The sequence below is a fragment of the Falco biarmicus genome, chromosome 4, assembly GCF_023638135.1.
Source record: "Falco biarmicus isolate bFalBia1 chromosome 4, bFalBia1.pri, whole genome shotgun sequence".
Classification (NCBI taxonomy): Eukaryota; Metazoa; Chordata; class Aves; order Falconiformes; family Falconidae; genus Falco; species Falco biarmicus.
In genome coordinates, this window is record NC_079291.1 from 55,880,018 (window position 1) to 55,898,899 (window position 18,882).

Sequence of the window (18,882 nt, forward strand, 5' to 3'; positions counted from 1 at the left end):
TGAACGTACAGCTGCTATGAACCAGCACACCCCTGTTCACAGTGTGCCCACAGCAACCGCACAACCAGGTCCTTGATGAAGATGGCTGGAGATTTTCCTCCTCCGAGGGAGGCTGTTAGCAACCACGCAGCATGCACGAGTGCTGCAAGGCTCCCAGGCGGGGAAACTGCAGTCAGGGAAATGGCTTCAGCGTGAGCTATCTGCTGCCAGGGGGAGCCGAGACCGGGGACCGAGGTGCAGCTTCCATACACCGTGGGCTTGGTGGGGTTTTTCCCCACTTCAGCAGGGCACCGAAAAAGATTCTGTGAGGCAGGGGGACGGGAGCTGGAAGAAGATTACAAAAGGTAAAAAAAAAAAAAAAAAAAAAAAAAAAAAGCCTGAGTCCCCTGCACTCCTAGTCCCCACATGTCCTAGTCTCCACATGAGACAAGAAGAAGCCCTCAGCCACAAACCGAAGTGTGGCCAGACCACTGGGCAAGCTGCCTTCAGTGAGCTGACAGCGTGGCGACGCAGCCCTCATGTTTTGGTGTTTTCCATGGCTAAACTGGTCCTTTTTTTCAGCAAAAACGCCTCACGCTTGGTGCTGGCTTGGAAATGCTTGCAGTGGGCCCACATGAGGCCCATACAAACACTACCGGGCACCTGTGAGGGAAAAACCCCCAGCAGTAATCGGGCTGGTGGTGGTCCTGACAGAAAGCCTGATGCCACATCACCAGAAGGTGATTAAAGCCAATCACGCTGCACGCTGCGGTGCTCGCCGGCTGGCGGTTCGGTAGGCCGCCCCTCGGCGGGCGGTCCCTGCGGCCCCCGTGAGGGCGAGCCCCGCGCCTTCGCCCTCCCTCCCCCACCGCTCTCGGGCAAACCCCGCGCCGCCCCTCCCTGCCGGTGGTTTCCCGCGCGGCGCCGCTGAGGCGATGCCGCCACCATGGCGCCCAGACGCCCGCAGTGTCGCAGCCGAGCCGGCAGGGGGCGCGGCGGGGTAGCGCGGCGCCGCGGCTGCACACCCCCGCCCGCCGCCATGGCGGCCTTGCCCCGGCACCGCCGCTTTCTGGGCGGCTTCTTCTGCGGGGCCGCGGCGGGCGCCGCCGTGTCGTGCTGGGTTGCGTGGCGGCTTCTCCGCAGCCAGAGCCAGCTGGAGCCGGTCCCCGGGCGAGCCCTGCCGGAGGGTAAGAGCCGCGGGCAGAGGGGAGGCCGGGCGCGGCGGCCCCGCTCCCCACAGCCCTGCGGCCCCGAACCGGCGCCCTCCCCTCAGGGGAGCCTTTTCCCAGCCTGGGGCGCCCGGGGGGGGCGGGAGGGCGGGCGGTTCCCTGGTACCTGCGCCGGGTTGGGGGCGTGGGGGGCTTATTTGGGGATGCTGGGCTGTAACTTGCGCTGGAAACGCAGTCTCCTCGCCGCACCTGCTCCCGCCGAGGCGCTGGTGGCTTGCCAGGGAGGGGGTTTCGTGCCACCGTGGCAGCAAGCGTCCCGTGTGGCAGTGGGGAGCGGAGAGCAGCAGCCTGGTGTGATCTGGTAACGGCCCCATAATGTCACCACACACAGATATATATATTTATTTTTAAACATGCAGTTCAGGTCAGGCTATAGCTACGTTTAAGCTGTTGCGTGCCCTGGGCTGTCCCGGGGAGCTGCGGCCAGCACGGGTGGTGGCTGTCCCCTTGGGAAGGCCCCGGCCCACCTGCCGAGGGGGCTGCGGCGTGGGGAGGGGGCTGCGGGGGGCACCGGGCCCGGGGGAAACCTGAAGGCTTTAAAAGCACCGGACTGTTGGAAAGCACAGGAAGAACGGCTCTAAAAACACGAGTGGCTGTCGAACAGATGGCTGGAGGACAAGGAAGTCAGTAAGATGCTGTAAATATTCCTCCATGAGACAAAAATGTCACTTGCAAAAAAAAAAAAACAAACAAACAACAAAAAAACCCCCAACAAATCCTCAACGTGAAGCTTTCATTCATTCAGAAGCGTGTGAGCACACACTCCTGGTGACTGCAGGACTCGTGCTTTTGCTCAACTCCTACATCTCAGTTTGTGAGGAGGAGTGTAATTTCCAACTCTGAAGGGTGAAATGGGTGTGTTTTGATTTCCTGTGTCCGTAACTTCTTTTTTTGACTGATTTGTTCCTAAGTATCTGTTAGCTTTTCTTCTGAAGGCCAGCCCAAGGCAATTGCTAGGTAGATATTGGGAGGCAGTAGAGTGGATGAGTTAGTCCTAGAGCTGAGATCCTCATGTGAGGACACAATGAAAAGCACAACTTTTTTTTTTGTAGAAGGGAGTTTCACTGGATAGCTCTCCGTATTTTTTTTAGGTCTTAATTGTGGCAGTAACCTCAAGTAGTTCCCTATACAGTATATTTACATCCACTGACATACTTTTCTTACTGTCTTGTTTCTGATCCCATTTCATCTTTGGATGGCTTTCTGTTTATTTTTCTTCTTAGAACCAGTAGAAGAGTCTCTGCTGGAAAAATATGGATTCCCTGAAGCTGGAACAGAGACCAGATATTATACAAATCATGCATTGTCTTATGACCAGGCAAAACGAGTGCCTAGATGGGTGATAGAACATATTTCAAAACAGAAGACGCTGGGTATGTAGGTATTTATTTGCTTACGTTTATGATGCCCAGAATGGGCTTTGCTGTTCACAGAAAGGTGGACCCAGGAGCAAGCAGGGAGAAAAATACTATAGTGATTTCTAGGTATGGATTTTTCCACCCATTCACAATCCCACTGGAGGCAGCGTGCCTCTGGGTGGATGTCAGTTTCATTCATGAGAGTATATGTCTAATGTTGCTAGTGATTTAAGTGATCTGTCATTGCAGGTTGGCAGGCCTCTTCAGTGTTCTTTCACTTGTTGGGACTAGTCTGGTATTGGATGTACAATGTCCTGAAGCCTGCAAGATACACTTGGCCCAAGGGCTATGAAAGGGAGGAATGAAGGAGAACTAGAGCTACCTTCTGTGGGAAATTTCTGCTATGAAACAGTCTGTAAGCACCAGATTAATATAGCTGTGTCAGTTAAGTCATGTTGCAGGAGTGAAGCTTAACTTACCTCTTTTAAACATGAATGGAGGAAAGATGAAACGCTGAAAATTAAACTTTCCTTACTGGATTCAGACCTGCAAAGATCAGTGTTACTGCTGAAGCACATGAAAATTGCTTTTGCTTCCTTAGCTAGTGTAGTTAGTTCTGTGGTCCAGTTTATGCCAGTTTAGGTACTGCCCCATATGTGTGAATGCTTGTGGAGTCAGCGCCTTTAGTGACCAGACTTGTTCATGTGCAGATCTTAGAGATTTGCTCAGAATGGGAAGAAAAGAGGAATGTCCATTTGTGAGATAAAAATGGAGCAAAGGACTTCAACTGCTGTAATTGTTCAAAGATGGATAGGGCATTACCTACTTACTGCAGCCATTATTTACGCTGATGCAGTTCTGTTGTATTTTCTGATGTGCATTATCTAATACTCTCTCTCCTGTTCTTTATGCAAGACAGAGGCTCAGTGATTTTTTTTGCTGTCAGTAGTGAATGAAATATGAGAAGTATACAGTCATTGTAAATTAAGTTTATAGCATTAGTTCAGTTTTTATAAGGCAAATTATTAGTAATGGAGGTAACTGTATAATTGTAAAATGTTTTATGAATGCAGTAGCCCTCTAAATATATCTTAATCACTGTCTTCAAATTACCTTTCAAAATTAAAAGCGTGATCCTGAAAATATTTATAACCAACCCCTAAGTAGCATCATTGATTCCACTTGTTTCTGAGAAGAAAGCAGTAATGCCAGGCTTACTTTCAAGTGGGCCTTAATAGCCGAATTGCTAAAATGTTTTCCAAATGATCAGATACAAGTAACCTGTAAGCTGAGATCAAGCATCTTGAGGCATTCAACTCTTGATTTATGTCTGATAGCTACTCCAATTGAGATTTGAGGTAGAACTGTGTTGTTTGGGGAAGGTCACGAAAACCTTTGGTGTTCTGGAGTTTTAAAAGGCTGTGATGTAAAAAAATGTACTTTATTGATAAGTAAGAACTTAAATGTTTAAAAAACATAGTGGAAAGAAATTATCTTTACATGTATATGAGATGTACAAAATTGATTACAGAAGAAATTAGCTGTTTTCGTCAAAGCAGTGAACACAGAATAAATAAGGATACATTTTTCTGTTTTTCAGGTTTAATTGATAGGTTACACTTTGTCGTAAATACTGAGATTAAATAGGATTTTTTAAAAATAAGAATTCTGTTGTTTTGCACACTGATAAACCTGTCCATGTGGCTTCCTAAGCATCACTCCTGTGTTGAAGTGTCATGTCACATGCTTTACCAAAATAAAAGAGAGGTGAAGCTCCTTCCTTCTACCTGCAGTGCATAAAGGTGCTCTGACCACCTCTATGTTTTGACATCACCTCCATGGACTTATGCAAAGAGGAAATTGCTTACAGGCACTGTTTTCCAAGAAATGCATTATCCATATGCATGCTCATTGTCCGCCTCTTCCTTGTGGTCTTTGCATATCCTTGTGTTCTTCAAAGAGCTGCCAAATGGAGACATGTACCACACTTTTTTTCTCAGTATGGAGCACAAGGAAGCGTAGGGTGCAAATGTGCTCAGTGATAGTATTGACATGACAAAAAAGCCAGAGTGCTGCAGTTTGCCTGTGCATGCACGGTCGGCTATAGAAGAAAGAATAGTTTTAACAGCTAGCAGTGATGACTATTGAAAATTGCCATTCGCGTTGTATAGCAATAGGAGGTGCTCTATAAACTGCTGAGTTTGAGGAAAATTCTCTGGTGTGTACAGGCCCGGATTCATGCTTAAATGAAAAGAGACTGTAAAACAGTCCTGTATATTGCATCTATGAAATTATGCCTAAGATGACACCCTGAATTTTATAAAGAAAGAAATCAGTATGCTGTAGATACTTTGAATTATATTGTCATTTTGGAGAAAAAAATGTGGACACAGTGATGGTGCTCTAAGCCAGTTATTTTCCAGCTGCATGCTGTGCCACTCCCTGTGTGGAGCCCTTGCACAGGCACAGCTGAGTTAGCCCTTGCACGTACCTCTGCTGCTTCTCTAGAGCAGCTTCCTTAACTATGGAAGTTCTTAGGTCCCAAGCTGTTTCCTAAGAAAGATGGTGTGTTACAGGAGGTTGTCAGTGCCAGAATAATTCATGTAGGGCTCTTCTGACCATCACTTCCAAGGAGGCAGTCAGTGTTTGGGATGAAGTAGTCTCAAAGTTGCAGCCTACTCAGCGTAATTTCTTTTCCAAGGAGTTGACTGGGACTTCACGCAGTGGAAGGACACAAATGTAGGTGTATGACCAGTAAACCTGGGAAGAAGGCACAGACTCCCCAGTGAAGACAGCAACTTAGAATGGGCTGCCAACTCTGCAACAGTTAAGTTAGCTCCCCTCCCAACCCTCCCCACAAAATGTTGTTGTCTACCAGAATACTTTAGGCCTAGTCATTTTCGTGGACATTTCCCAAATGTCTGGACAGGCAGAAGGGGAATCTTGGAAAGGAACAGGAAAGCTCTATGTTTATTTCTGTGTTCATGAAGAACAAATTACTTAACCCATTCAAGAGAAAGTCTTATTATTTTACAAAGTCTAATTTTATAAAGATATACCCATCCTACTTCAGGCTAGGCTTGGAAAAAGAAGAAATGGTTGTAGTGAAGATCTGTGTATCTTAATTGTCCTAAAGAGTGAATATATACTGGTTTATATCTTTAGCAATCTTGCCTTTAATGTGCCTGCATTTATGATAAAGGCCAAAGTATTTTGCTTTTTCTCTATAAAAGCATGTTAGAATTTCTGGTGTATAGTTGGGACGGATTGAGAACTGAAGCACAGGTATTTAAGCAGAGTTATTCTTTTTTATGGTTGAGAAGACAAATACCCAATTTAGATGAATGTGTGTAATCCTTAAGCTTGGGTCACTTGGCAAGATGGGACAGAACCAGTTTTTTGTCTTGTTTTTATGATGGTTTAATGATAACCTAACAGTTTGGTGTGTTATTCCTCAGGCAGTGCGGACCGAAGGCACTGTAAATTCAGACCAGATCCTAACATCCCTCTAATGTTTAGTGCTGTCAATGAAGATTACCTTGGGAGCGGATGGTCACGAGGACACATGGCACCAGCGGGAGATAACAAATTTTCAACAGTAGGATTTTGTTTTTTCTTTTTAATTTGTGTTTTTCAGTCAGAAAGGGTCAAAAGACCCTTTAAAGTAATGTGCAGTGTTCCTTTTACAGTTTGTTTTGAGATGGAACATGATCTCATTATTGATGCACAGATCTGGACTTGGAGTTACAAGGTGTGTTCCTGACTGAGCACTGTAGATGCTCTCACAGTCTGCTTCAGGCGTCTAAATCGGGTGCATGCTCTGGTGACATACTTCATTAAATTACACCTTGATTAGCTTGTTTGGCAGAGAAGATGTGAGTATATCTTGAACAGCGTAGTATTAAGCAAGTCTTCTCAACCTCTTGTATGTCACATTGTCTACCTGTAAAATGAAGATGATAACCTTCATCAGACTAACCTCAATTGTCTTCCAAAGCTCAGTTCAAGGGAGACAGGGTACGGTGACTTCATTCTGGCCAACAGGTGCTGAGATGTTTAAGGCTAGATTGGGCAGAGCAAAGAAGCTGTTAAGTACTGTTCTGTATCGGCAAGGGGATTGCCTGGATGATTTAAAAGGCTTTTTCCTTTCTGGCAGTGTGTATGAGGTAAATTAGAACCACCTTTTGCCATAGTTCTTTCAGTCTATAAAATGTCTTCACCTGCCATTTATTTGAGCTGTAAGAAAAGCATGCTCTAATGCCTTGGCGGACTAACAAAGCAGCCTTGGATTTATTGGATCCTCTTGTGAAATGTGCCTAATGCAGCAATTTGTCAATTAAAAAGCAGTTTGAATTTGTATTTCTACCAGACAGAACAGTATGCGGTGGGGTAGAGTGACAGCACAGTGGCATGTGGTGGATGAAAGAACCAGTTGTTTTACTTCTACTGGAAATGTCTTTGTGGTTATTTATTTGTGGTCTTTGGGGAGATTTTGCTGGTGAGCTACCTGTGCAGAGATCCTGTACCTGGCTTGAAATGCAGTGAGATGATACAATCTTTCAAATAAAGGATTATAAAATTTTTATTTCACAGTTGTAATTAGTGTGGGTAGTATTTGCTCATTATCCTAAGGAGTTCTGTCAGCCCCTTCAATTTGAGAAAGTACTATGTAAAAAACACTGACAAGTACAGGACCTGTGAAGATTCTGGGTTAAGATCTTGGAAATTTTTTTCTTTATTTGCCTGCACGGGCGTTGTTTTTCAGTGCCACATCCTTTGTATCTGGAGACATGTGGGCTTCTGTTCAGAGAGGTTTATAACACTTTTGAAAGATAAAATTAGGCAGATATGTACATGTTTGGCCATTACGGTCTCGTAAATAATTTCATCACCTGCATGTTATGAATTTATAAAATAATGATGAATATTTTTAATAAAACTTTTACTTGTAAGGGAAAGAAAAAGTTACCCATTAGGCAGTCAAATAAATGACAAGCATGGGTGAAAGCGTCCTTCTCATTCAAAAAAAAGAGTAGCTAGTCACTTCCAAAGACGTTACGAAACTGACACTGGGTGACATAGTGATTCCTATGCCTCTAGAATTGGACATTCTTGTGCTGTATTTCTGTCAACCCCCGCCCCCAAAGCCCCAAAAAGTAGATACATTTTGCAAGGTTTGTAGCCTCAGTTATGCACCTCATAATCCAAAATATTTTTTTGAGATGTTCTGACTTAGATTTTATGTGAACTTTTATGTTGATCATGTGAAGACTAAACTAGAAATGGATTCTGATCTGAAAACTTCTAAAATGTGTTTTCAGCTTGTAAATGTTTAAATTAAATTATATTATTTTCTTTCTCTGTGCAGAGAGCTATGGCTGAAACATTTTATCTGTCCAACATCGTGCCTCAGAATTATGAAAATAATGCTGGATTTTGGAACAGGTGAGAAATTGCTTTTAAGTAAACTAAGTGAAAAACACCAGGCAGTGGCATAAACAAAAAATGCTATATTTATAAAGCTTCTTCATGTCCAGGTATTCTACAGCACTTTGTAGGCTATCTGTAGAGATCATAGGAACTTTCTCTCAAATGAAAGGCAGCTCAGTCCTTACAGTGCAAGAACAGTATAACAATTGCTTTAGTTATTTATTCAATAAAACTGTAAAGGACATTTTTGGAAAAGATAAAATTACTTCTCTGGCTGATGTGGGTAGAGGTACCAGGCTTAACATCTCTGTCCTCAAGGAAAATTCAGTAGAAGCAAGGAAAGGGTTTAGATCTTGCTTTAACACCTCTTCCTCAAAAAAGTGCTTCCCATCTCTGTATGTGGACATTGGTTCACTTTGAATTGAAGATCTGAGTGCTCCCCACTGAGTCGTGACTACTTCAGGTCTTGGGTGTTTCTTCAAGTGCTGGCTTCCAAGTAGCAGTCAGGCAGGTTCTCTGTCACTTGTGAGCACTGGCTGGATCGGCTTTGAGGTGAAGTGAGTGGTTGATAAATTTAAATCTCTTCACATAGGATTTGTATTCTTTCCTTCCTGGGAGCAGAGGAAAACATTAATAAAAGTAGCATTCATCCAGTGCTCCTTGTGTAGGACTTACAGAATGTTAAGACTCAGAAACAGGAGGGGAAAATTAGGGTTTTCACAAGGTTCACTCAAGGAAAGGTTAGCAGAATTATATACAGTACTGTATTAAAAGTCTACCAAAAGCGTATTGTCATTCAACTACACACTGCTTTCCAGTTTTACAAGAATGCATATAAAATCCTATGAGGCTTTCAGTAAGGTTATACTGTTTTATAGACAAATAAAATGATATAACATGTTAAGAGATTTTTTGGTATTGTTTTAATACTTGGAAGTATTTGAGCATAAAATTTCCTTATACCAAACCTAGGCATTTATACTAATTCAAGGTTGGAAAACCCCTTTATTTCCCTTGAGCAGGATCTCTGTCTAATAAGGGGATCGTGGGGAGTGTTTGAAAATTTCCCCTGGCACTGTCAGCCCCACCATTTAAGCAGCTATTAGCACTTTCTCCCAACCCCACAGTTTAAATGCTTGACAAAGGTATTGGTGCCACTTTTTCTGTCAGTCACTTTGTATAGTGATGAATAGTTTTAAGGATACCGTGTTTCACGTGTGTTGTATCCCTTCCTGGCTTCAGTACTCTCTTCCTCCCCCTCCTTCTCCTTGCTTGCTTCTTGAATTGTCTTCTGAGGTGCAGGTAGATAATACAATTTAGTTTAATAATCTGTTGGGGTTTTTTAAGTGGTGTTTGCCCTCCAGCCATGTATTTTTGCTGCTTTCCTAGTTCCAGCTGTGGTACTAATCTGACTCTTGGGGAGTCAGTTCCATTTGTGAACCTAGTTGAACTGACTTGCATCTTGTTTTGCTTGATTATGTTTCTTCCAGATTAGAAAATTGGATCAACTGGTGAGATAAGTGCCAGAGCCAATGTGGAAGATGGAGTAGGACTTTCAGCTGGGGCAGACAAGGGGAGCAGTAGGAAAGGGGAGAGCAGGACTGCATTTTTCAGCAAGCTGTTAGATAGTAAGCTATTAGATTGGCTCAGTGGTGTGGTCTAACTGCACTTTAATCATTTCTTGTTCTCTTGCCACTAACACACGTGCTTCTCTTATTTTCTGATGTTTAACTGTTGTTTTCTGTCTTCAGTGTGATTCGTGGTCACTGTAATCTGTTCTCTGTCCTGGCTACCACCAAAAGCACTTTGCTCCCTAGCTGCATTTGTTCCCATTCTTTCCTTGTGCCAGGTGGTGGTTGTATTGCCATGCCATGAGACAGCCTGAGGAGCTGAGCTGCTTGGAAGCAAAGCTGACAACAGCAGGAAAAAAAATTAGCTTGTGATCAATGCTTTGGCATATCACATGAAGAAAGGGCTCATTCCTGCTAATTCTGATTTGTATGAGCTGATTTAACTCATTAAATCAAAACAGTTTGTTCTAGGCTATTGAGAGATGAAGAGTGCTAAAGGTGACCCAAAGGAGAGGTGTGAGGAATAGGGATGAAACAAAGAAGGGGGTGAAACCTCTCTGTTTAAGAGGCAGCCAGATTACCTGGGTTCATCTGGCTCATGTTGTGGTCTCTGTCCGTTTAAGTGCAACTCTGTCTTTTAGTAAAGGACCAGTGGGTGCTCACTGTACGTGACTCGTTTAACACTTGGGGTGTTAGATCGAAGACAGGCTATAATCTTTTGTTTTATATAAAATAGGCAGGATCCAGAAACCTTCTTATTTGGAGAAATATTTTATGCTATAAACTGAATCAGTTTAAAAAGCAAAAGCAACATACTACTCTATGTTTAAACAGTTTTATATTAAAAAAAAAAAAAAAAAAGACAAGTAGACTGTGGGAATGGTGCATAGAAACTTTCCTAAGTACTTTGAGCTACAGAAAGAGCTTATGGGATGTTGGTTCCTTGGGAAGGAGCATAACAAATTGAGTATCGTGGTAAAATCTTTCGCAGTAAGAATGCCACAACCTGCTGTTTAAAATAAGTATTTTACTAACCCCAAGGGACCATCAACGGTATCTTTCTAGTGTCAAGTGTGGCAGTAAGTAGAGAACTCAGATTTTCAGCACCGGTGGTAAGGCTACAGAAACCTTTTTCAAATGTGTGCGATAATACATCCCTATTTGTAAATAAGTGAACCTGTGACAAGTGGCAAGTAGGACTTGGACCTGCATTATTCCCTCTTTGAATTGAGTAACATGAGTTTGGAAAACTGCTCCCAAACTGTCAGATGTTTATCTTGCCCTTCACAGTATGTTTCAAAGTTTATTATGTTTTCCCAGCTGACTTTACCCTATCTGACAAATATGTTCCAGAATGGAAATGTATTGTCGGGAATTGACCCAGAGATTTGAGGATGTTTGGGTAGTTTCTGGACCTCTGACCTTGCCTGAAACAAGTGAAGATGGAAAGAAGAGTGTTACTTATCAGGTATGTATATATGTTGCTGGGTTAACAGTGCAGTAGTAATATTTATTTAAAAGTGATACTGTAGCTTGATAAAACAAAGTTAAACATCCTAGTACATGCAAAATGTAGGGAATGTCTAGTACTAGTTGGCACAAGATCAGCAGTGATGTTCGATCTTGCCTACACATGAAAAAGTATAATTTTAAAATAATGTGTTTTATTTACAAAGAGGGATCTATTAAATGTCTGTTTACAGTTTGCAGTAAAGCTGTTTCCTGATTTCCATAATACATGTCAGGCTCTAAGCAGAGAGTTAGTGGGTTTTGCTGTTATGTAGGCATCTATTCAGTCATTTATTTATGTATTTTAGAGACCGTGCAATACAAAGGTAGTTTAGGTTTCTCAGAACTATATAGGGTATTGGAATACTTCTATTCATTAATTCAGAAACAGTTGGTTGCCGATATCCTGCATGCATCACTTAGATGAGGCCTTGCAACTGAGATTCTGAGCAGACCAAAGTCAGCTGCAAGTTCCGTAGGTTTTAGGTGGGTGCAGTGTAATCACTGGTCCATGGTACTGATACACCCCCTTCTTCTTTTGGTCCCCTATTTTTATTACCTGCTTAAAATACCTTGAGGGTGTAGGATTGATCATGCACAGTTGTTAGAAACCATCGCTGATAGACAGACAGATAGGGAAAGCTATCAAGTTGAGGGGTGAATTAATACTACTTATCTGGATTTGCTGTTTGTGAGCATGTGTTTAGATGTCTGTAGGATCTGAGCATAGTAAGGCATTCAAGGGAGGGAGTATTACCTTCTGCCCCTGCTGTAATGAGATATTATTGCTGTCTTCAGTTGCTAGATGAAAGCTAGCATGATGCAAATAACAAATGCTGTATTTTGCGCCTCTTGAAAAAACACTTTTCCTTGAAAATAAGTACTTGGATCAACTGCAGCTTCAGCTTGTGAGTGATTCAGCTGTCCAACTAGTTCTCTGAGGAGCAATGAATGAGCTTGCTACAACAAGCCCCTGTTTCAGAGGGATACGAGAGACACAAAAGAAAGAGGTGTTCAGTTTTCAATACTGGCTTGTTGAGCGGTAAGATTTAGGCACTGTTTCTCCATTATAAATACACAGGTGATTTCCATTTGATTGAACTTGGAACGCAGTCATGATAGTATTTAATTTTTCCTGTTCGCTTTTACCTTTTTACTTCTTTAAAAACTGTCTCATATCCCCACCTGCACGTCTATAACCTTGACTGTGATGAAATCACAGCTTTGGGTTTGGGTTTGTTGTTATTTTTTCCCCAGACAGTCATGTATTATGCATATGAAAATGCAGTAATAATAATTGCATATTCAGTGGCAGTTCCAAACTTCAGCTCTCACCACATCTTTGTGAGGAAGGTGACAGCTGTGCTCATTTGCAAGTGGATAAATAAGCCGTGGTTAAGGGATATGACCAATGCCACGTGATGTTAGTGGCAAAATCAGCTTTAGACTGGCAGTGGTTCCTTGTCACCCAAAGGGAGAGTGATGACTTTGCCATTGCCCATTATACTTTTCAGTCCTTTCCCTTGTCTGCCAGCAGTGATGACTGTCAGATCTTTCCACGAGATGCCTAATTACTCAATGCAATAGAAGACCATCCATACCAGACTCTTTATTTGCTTATTGGGCTTGTTTTCTACAGCCCTAGAAAGATAGAGCAGCACACAGAGGAGTCCGGCGCTTACTGGTGACAGCATGAATACGTCCAAAAGCACATAGCTGGGAGCAGGAGGGAAATGTTTCCTTTCAACAGCCTTGAGCTGAGCATTTAGCTTACTGTCATGCAGAACGGTACCATAAGAGTTCTCCAGACTTGCACATAGCTTGCTGGAATTTGCCTCCTTGTAGCTGTCAGGATATTGCATTTATTTTTTTATCCCTAAAAATACATATTTGTCTTACATAGCAAAGAATTAAAAATTCTGAGCTGACTTGAACGTTTTATAGCTGGAAATGATTTTCCAGGAAGCAGCTGAATCATCTATGAACTGCTTCACTTTAATCTTGGTCATCTTTCTCTAGTTTTCCTCTAGAGAAAGTGTTTACTTAGAAGAGAAAGATTACATTTTCTGAGAAATTATTGTGGCTCCCCATTTTGGTTTTGAAATGTAAATTTTAGTATTCTCCAGCTAGAAATAAGAGCAGGCACTGCATCTTACTGCCTTTTATTCAAAATAACTTGCTACCAGGATATGGTGACGGAATAATAGTGGCACAAAATGTCCATGCTGCTTAGATTATCATATCGTTCTGTTCTTGTCTGTTGCCAAGATGTCTTCATCATCCTTGGGTTTGATGACAACTCTGGTCTTTTATGAATGTTTTATCACTTTTGGTCTTAATATAAACTGAAGTGAAGTTCAGTGTTGGACTGAAAACGGTGGAATGCTACATGATGGTATTCATGCTTTCATTTCACCATTTGGCCACACGCATAAATCCTTTACTCAGCTTCCTATGGTGAGATTCATCATGTAAATTGATTTGTATTTAAGCTGTATTTAAGTACAGATAATGCTGTCTACAAGTGGGAAAAGTAAAATGTTACTTTTGAGGGGTTTTGTTTGTTTGTTTAAAACATTAAATTATTTTATTTGGGTTCCCTTTGGCTACACTCCTAAGTGTAAATAAATACAGTGTGAGGATTGTTTTGTTTTTTTGAAATCTCTTTACGGCAGAAGTTCTTGTGCTTGTCATTGAAGTTGTCCTTTGGGGAGAGAGACTTCAAAGTGGAGTGGTGTGTTGGATTTTGGGATTGGTTTTATTTTTCCCTTCTTATCTCAACACATACACTTAGAAGAGGGAACACAACCTGTCAAAGCACTGGAGAGAAATTCTTTTCAAACAGATACCTTCGATATAATTGCAGCCATTGCCGCTGATTGTTGTAGTCTGGGATTCTGCCCCTAAACCAGTGCTAAGAGTTGGCAGCTGACGAGAAGGGAAGGTGCCTCTTAGCCGTCTTTCAGAGTGAACTGCTGGGTTCAAACAAGTGCCGTAGAAATGAAAGGCTTTTAGTCCTCATTGTTTGTGCTTATGAAGCTGATATGAGAAGGTGTCCTTTGTATGTGCTGTTTTGGAAGTGCTACAGTATACACAATAGTACTGAAACTTACAACCTATAATCTGACAATGTGACTGCTAAGGCTAGGCTCCTTTCTCATGTTTTTCTTCTTCTCTGAGACTAGAACTGTGGAAAAAAGAAAACACTGAAGTACTACAGTGAATGTGCCTGCACTGATTTGTCTCAGATCCTCTTTTCAATCCTAGTTTCCTTGTTTTTGACTAAAGGAACAGTGAAACATGTATCCATGGCTTCACAGGCTGGTGTTTTTCTCATCAGACATCCAAAAAGGTTATTTTTAGATCACTATAGAGGAACAACAGAGCATCGGTCATGGCATTGTTCCCAGTTCCTGCTTGGACTCTGGTACCATTTGTTGTTTAATTCCAGAAACGGAATTAACCTTGAACTCCTTAGATGCCAGTGTTGTTCTGTCTATTGGCTGAACTTGCAGTATCCTCAGATATGTTCTGTCATTTCATCTGTCTGCAGGGGAGGCTTTTATTGCAAAGAGTAGATTGATGACCATGCTTGGTAGCTGAAAAACATATTTTGTGAATATATGTAAAATAGAATGCCAACAGGAAAAGTCTGTTCTATGTCATGGGAGAGGCAGACACAGGATTTTCATCTTTGTCCAGATCAAATCAAAATGACATTTTCTTGTTTTATACAGTACTCTTCTCCAGTGACTGTCACTGTAGTGATTTTCCTCTGTCAGCAGATTTTGGAGTTTGAAGTACAAATTTTGCAATAATTCTACAGTGTCACACTCAATGCTTCACCCTCCTTATTCTCAATGCTGTTGTAGTAAATACTAATTTAAGAAAATTGGCTCTGGTTAGTGAATGGAAGTACAATTTGGATAAAATTTTGTTTGTTGTTTGAAGAAACATTTTAATGTACATTTTAGTGATATACTGGGTTCATACTGGAATCATATCTGCTGTTTAATTTTCAAAATTGAATGACTAGGCTGTGCCAGAGATGCATGGTAACTGTACCAGAAGATATACTTACTTGTCATCTAAGTCTGTGGCAGATAAGTCCCTGGGAAATCATTGCACCTCTCACATATAAGATGGTACTTTATGGTTTTCCCCAGTCAACTTTCAGAAGTAGTAGAGGTTTTCTCCTAGCCAAGATGCTACAGGGGAAGGAATCCTTGTTAAAGGAGGAAATAAACTGGGGACTGTTACTTTTTGTTGGCTGCTCCAGATAGGCTCAAGGCTACACAGGCAACTAATGGATTGAGGTCCATTATACACGTCCCATAAAACTTACGTACAAAAGACTAGATCTTAGATCAGCTGGTTTAAACGTCTGGAGCTGTCAGCCCTAAATTTAGACATGATGTACAAATGAAAATAATACACAGTGGGTTAAAATTGGAGGAGAAGAGACACCAAACGTGCAGGACAGATTTATGGGGTTGCTTTTATTTAGCACTGTACCCATCCCAAAGGTTCTTTTATTATGGAAAGAGTAGTGATAGGGACTGTAGCGCATTCAGTGTTAAGTAACCTAAGTGGATTCTGTGGAAGTAGTAGTCATTGGTCACCATATAAATGCAGTATCATAATGTGTATACACACCCTCTTTAATTAAAAAAAAAAAAATCAACAAGGGGGTGGTGGTGAAGTGTCTGTCTTTTAATATCATAAATATGTATTTAGGCACGGGGGGGGGGGGTGTTTACCATCTCTTTTTTTTTTTTCTTTTTTAGGATTGCCAAATGATTTGGCAGTAGCAATCAGACCAGCCATAACAAATTAAATTTTCCTCAAGTACGTACATTTGCATTTTGGAGTGCTTGGCTGTGCAGTGTTGTTGCAGATTGTTACTATGATTTTTATCTGTAGTATTTTCTGTATTGCTAGGTTTGCCTTCACATCCCTTGGTTCTTCTCAATGCCATCTGACAGAGTTCTCTCAAATATTGGGGAAAAAACAATATCAACAGCATCAGTGCTGCCTAACACAAATCCAAAAGGAACTGGAGTGAAGGCAGTTAATGCTGTCACAATGATCAAGTAAATAAAATTATACTGATAGCAAAGGGAGTTTTTTATAATGCCAAAAAGTCTGTTTCTATACAGAATTTAGTATCAAATTACAATAAAGCTCTGGGTTGTCAAACCTGGGGTTGTATCAGCAAGAATATTATCTACAGTAGAACATCTGGTGGGCCTCATCAGTATCATGCCTCAAGTTACAGCTAAAACAAAACGAATGCCTATTCAGAGAAAGCTACAGTCTTATTTTGGTTGACAAGAATGATGTCCTTGGGTTCTGTCCATCAAGAAGTGCGGCAGAAGTCTTAATTTTTTTGCTGCCAGATGTAGATGGAAGCACTGTTACACAGAGAATTGTGTGTATGCTTGTTTTCGGTCTGTTCTGGTTTGCAGTATGGCTTGTTTCTAAAGTCAGATTATTATACAGAGCGAGCGTGAGAGTGAAGAAACAGTAGAGTACAGAGGGAATTTCTGGAGCTATCATTTTAACGTATTTGATGATGGTACCCTCTGGTACAAGGACTCTTCGGTGTGTGCTGGCAGTTAAGGCATTATTGGATGTGATTTCTGTTTACCAGGTTCTAAGAGAATCTCAGATAATTGCCAGTCCAGAACTGGCTCTGGCTGATGAAAGGCTAATTCCTTCTGCTAATGCTCTTCACGGTTGATTTTCATTTTCTAGTCACTAGGTGGCAAAATACTACTTTCAGATTCGAGAGTCCTTTCTTTTAAGAATTCCTCCTACCCTTTCAGAAGAAGATAATTTTGTTACTGCTCTGGGAAGATGTTAAGAACTCCATTATAAAGTGAAAATATGGTAACATTTGTGTATTTTTAAAACTTTCTGGTAAGAGTAACACTCTGTTTTCTTCTAATATAGTATGAAGTGTTCTGCCATTACACCTTATGTATTCCTTTTCTCCTGTTTATTTAAGCATGGAGTTTTCTTTCTCATAAACTCCAGCCTGTCATTTTTAGGGATTTGCCTCCTATTTGCCTGACTACCACCACGAAGGTAAAATTAGCTAATGCCATGTGCTTTAACTTACCCTACATGACTTTAGCAAATGTCTTCATTACTTATTGTGATACTTAAGCACTCCACAGATAATATCAAATTAGTCCTTCCAATTTTAAAAACTACGACCAAGAACAGTTTAAGGATTTGGCAAAAATCACAAGGAAAGCCAAGCTTAAGACAAATCCCCATCCAGTGACTTGGCTAAGAGACCGGATTTATCAAAGCTCACAGAGTTCTCTCTGTTTTAAGAAATCATATTACTTCTGCCCTTATCTTTATCTGTCCCTGTGAGCTCTTTAAGTTTGTATAACTGCTTACCAACACGTTTGTTGTTTTAGCAATATGTAAACATCTCTAAATGTCAGGAATTGCACACATTTTAATGGCCTGTCCTCATGACAGCTGTCCACGTTTAATTGGGCATCCAGGAGTATAACAAATTTATACACACTTGTGGAATGTCAATAACAATGTCAATAATAATAAAAACCAATAAACACTATGCTGAAAATTGCATTATCATAATGTTGCATTATTAGATGACTACAGTTCACTTGTAAGGACTTCAGCCACCACCAAATCACCAAAGAAAGTAAGAGCAAAGCAAAAGTGAAAGGAACAAGCAGCTGCTGAAAGTTAGGGCAATGAATGTTTTCACATTGGACTGATACAGACAACGAAGAGAAATAGTATCTGAAATTTCATGTTGTTTTCCCAAATGATGAATGGAAAAGAATATATTTAATGCTATAAAAAGAAGGCTTTTAGCTTGATAGTTTTTTTTTTTGTATTATGAGGCTATTGAAAATTTGAAAGATTAAGCAAAATTTTATAGGAATAACAAAATGGAAGGATTGCACAAAAATTTACCCTGTGGCCTGTTATTACCGTAGTGTGAAGACATGTGGGACAGTAGTGATTTTCAACAGGCCATTGCTGGAATTTATTGCTTGTATTAGCACATAAATTTTTTTTTGAATCACAGATACTGTTAAAAATGCAGCTCTTCTCCAGCTGTGACAGCTAGCTGTTTCAGGCATTGATTGCTGAAAGATCATCTGCTGCCTGTGGATAGGCTAGTACAAATCAAAGTCAACATCTGTGCATGGATAATCTTAACCCATTTTCTATTCTGTTACAATAGAAGCATATGCTGTCTGGCTCTATTAGGCATGCACTGAGATAAATGAAATGGTGCAGATCAGAACAGTGATTCAGACTGCTGTAGTTAGGTAGGAGAATCCCCTAGGTGGCAATAGGAAATGAATTGTTGAGTTTGTTTTTCCTACCTATTGCTTCTGTTGCAAACTTCACTTCTAGAGAATCCAGCTTCCTTCCCTGTCTGTCGAGCTGTATGCGGGGGGTGCCTATGGAAACATTTATCTGTAGCTTCTCTACCTACTCCCATAAAAAAGCAAACTGTGGTATATTACAGAGCATAATGATGGAAATATGGCATGTTCCAGAACTGCATTCCTTTTCTAACAGAAATCATTGGGTTACACTGGCTGCATAAATTATTGGTGGTGCATCCTGTGCCTGGTTCACATAAGCATTAAACTGCAGGACAAAACTTAGATATTCTTTGTAATGCATATTTACTCTGTCAGAGAAATTGGGCACCCTTCTTTGATAGTATTCTCCTCCGGCAGAATGAGCTGGGGATAGAACTTTATGCCCCGATTCCTGTAAGGAAAGGACACTTGTGGA

The 18,882-nt window shown here is 41.3% G+C and overlaps 1 protein-coding gene across 4 annotated transcripts in view; it reads left to right on the plus strand.

Moving 5' to 3' along the window:
• The first annotated feature begins 910 nt into the window (after window positions 1–910).
• Window positions 911–18,882, plus strand: part of EXOG (exo/endonuclease G) — a 48,163-nt gene continuing 30,191 nt past the window's right edge. For all 4 annotated transcript variants that reach the window (XR_008821347.1, XM_056335472.1, XM_056335471.1 and 1 more), the window contains exons 1-5: window positions 911–1,166; window positions 2,432–2,581; window positions 6,025–6,164; window positions 7,935–8,011; window positions 10,921–11,035. Coding sequence is in view for 3 of the 4 variants with exons in the window: in XM_056335472.1 (XP_056191447.1) it covers window positions 926–1,166; window positions 2,432–2,581; window positions 6,025–6,164; window positions 7,935–8,011; window positions 10,921–11,035 (723 nt within the window). In the remaining variant the exon portion in view is untranslated. The remainder of the gene's footprint in view (window positions 1,167–2,431; window positions 2,582–6,024; window positions 6,165–7,934; window positions 8,012–10,920; window positions 11,036–18,882) is intronic.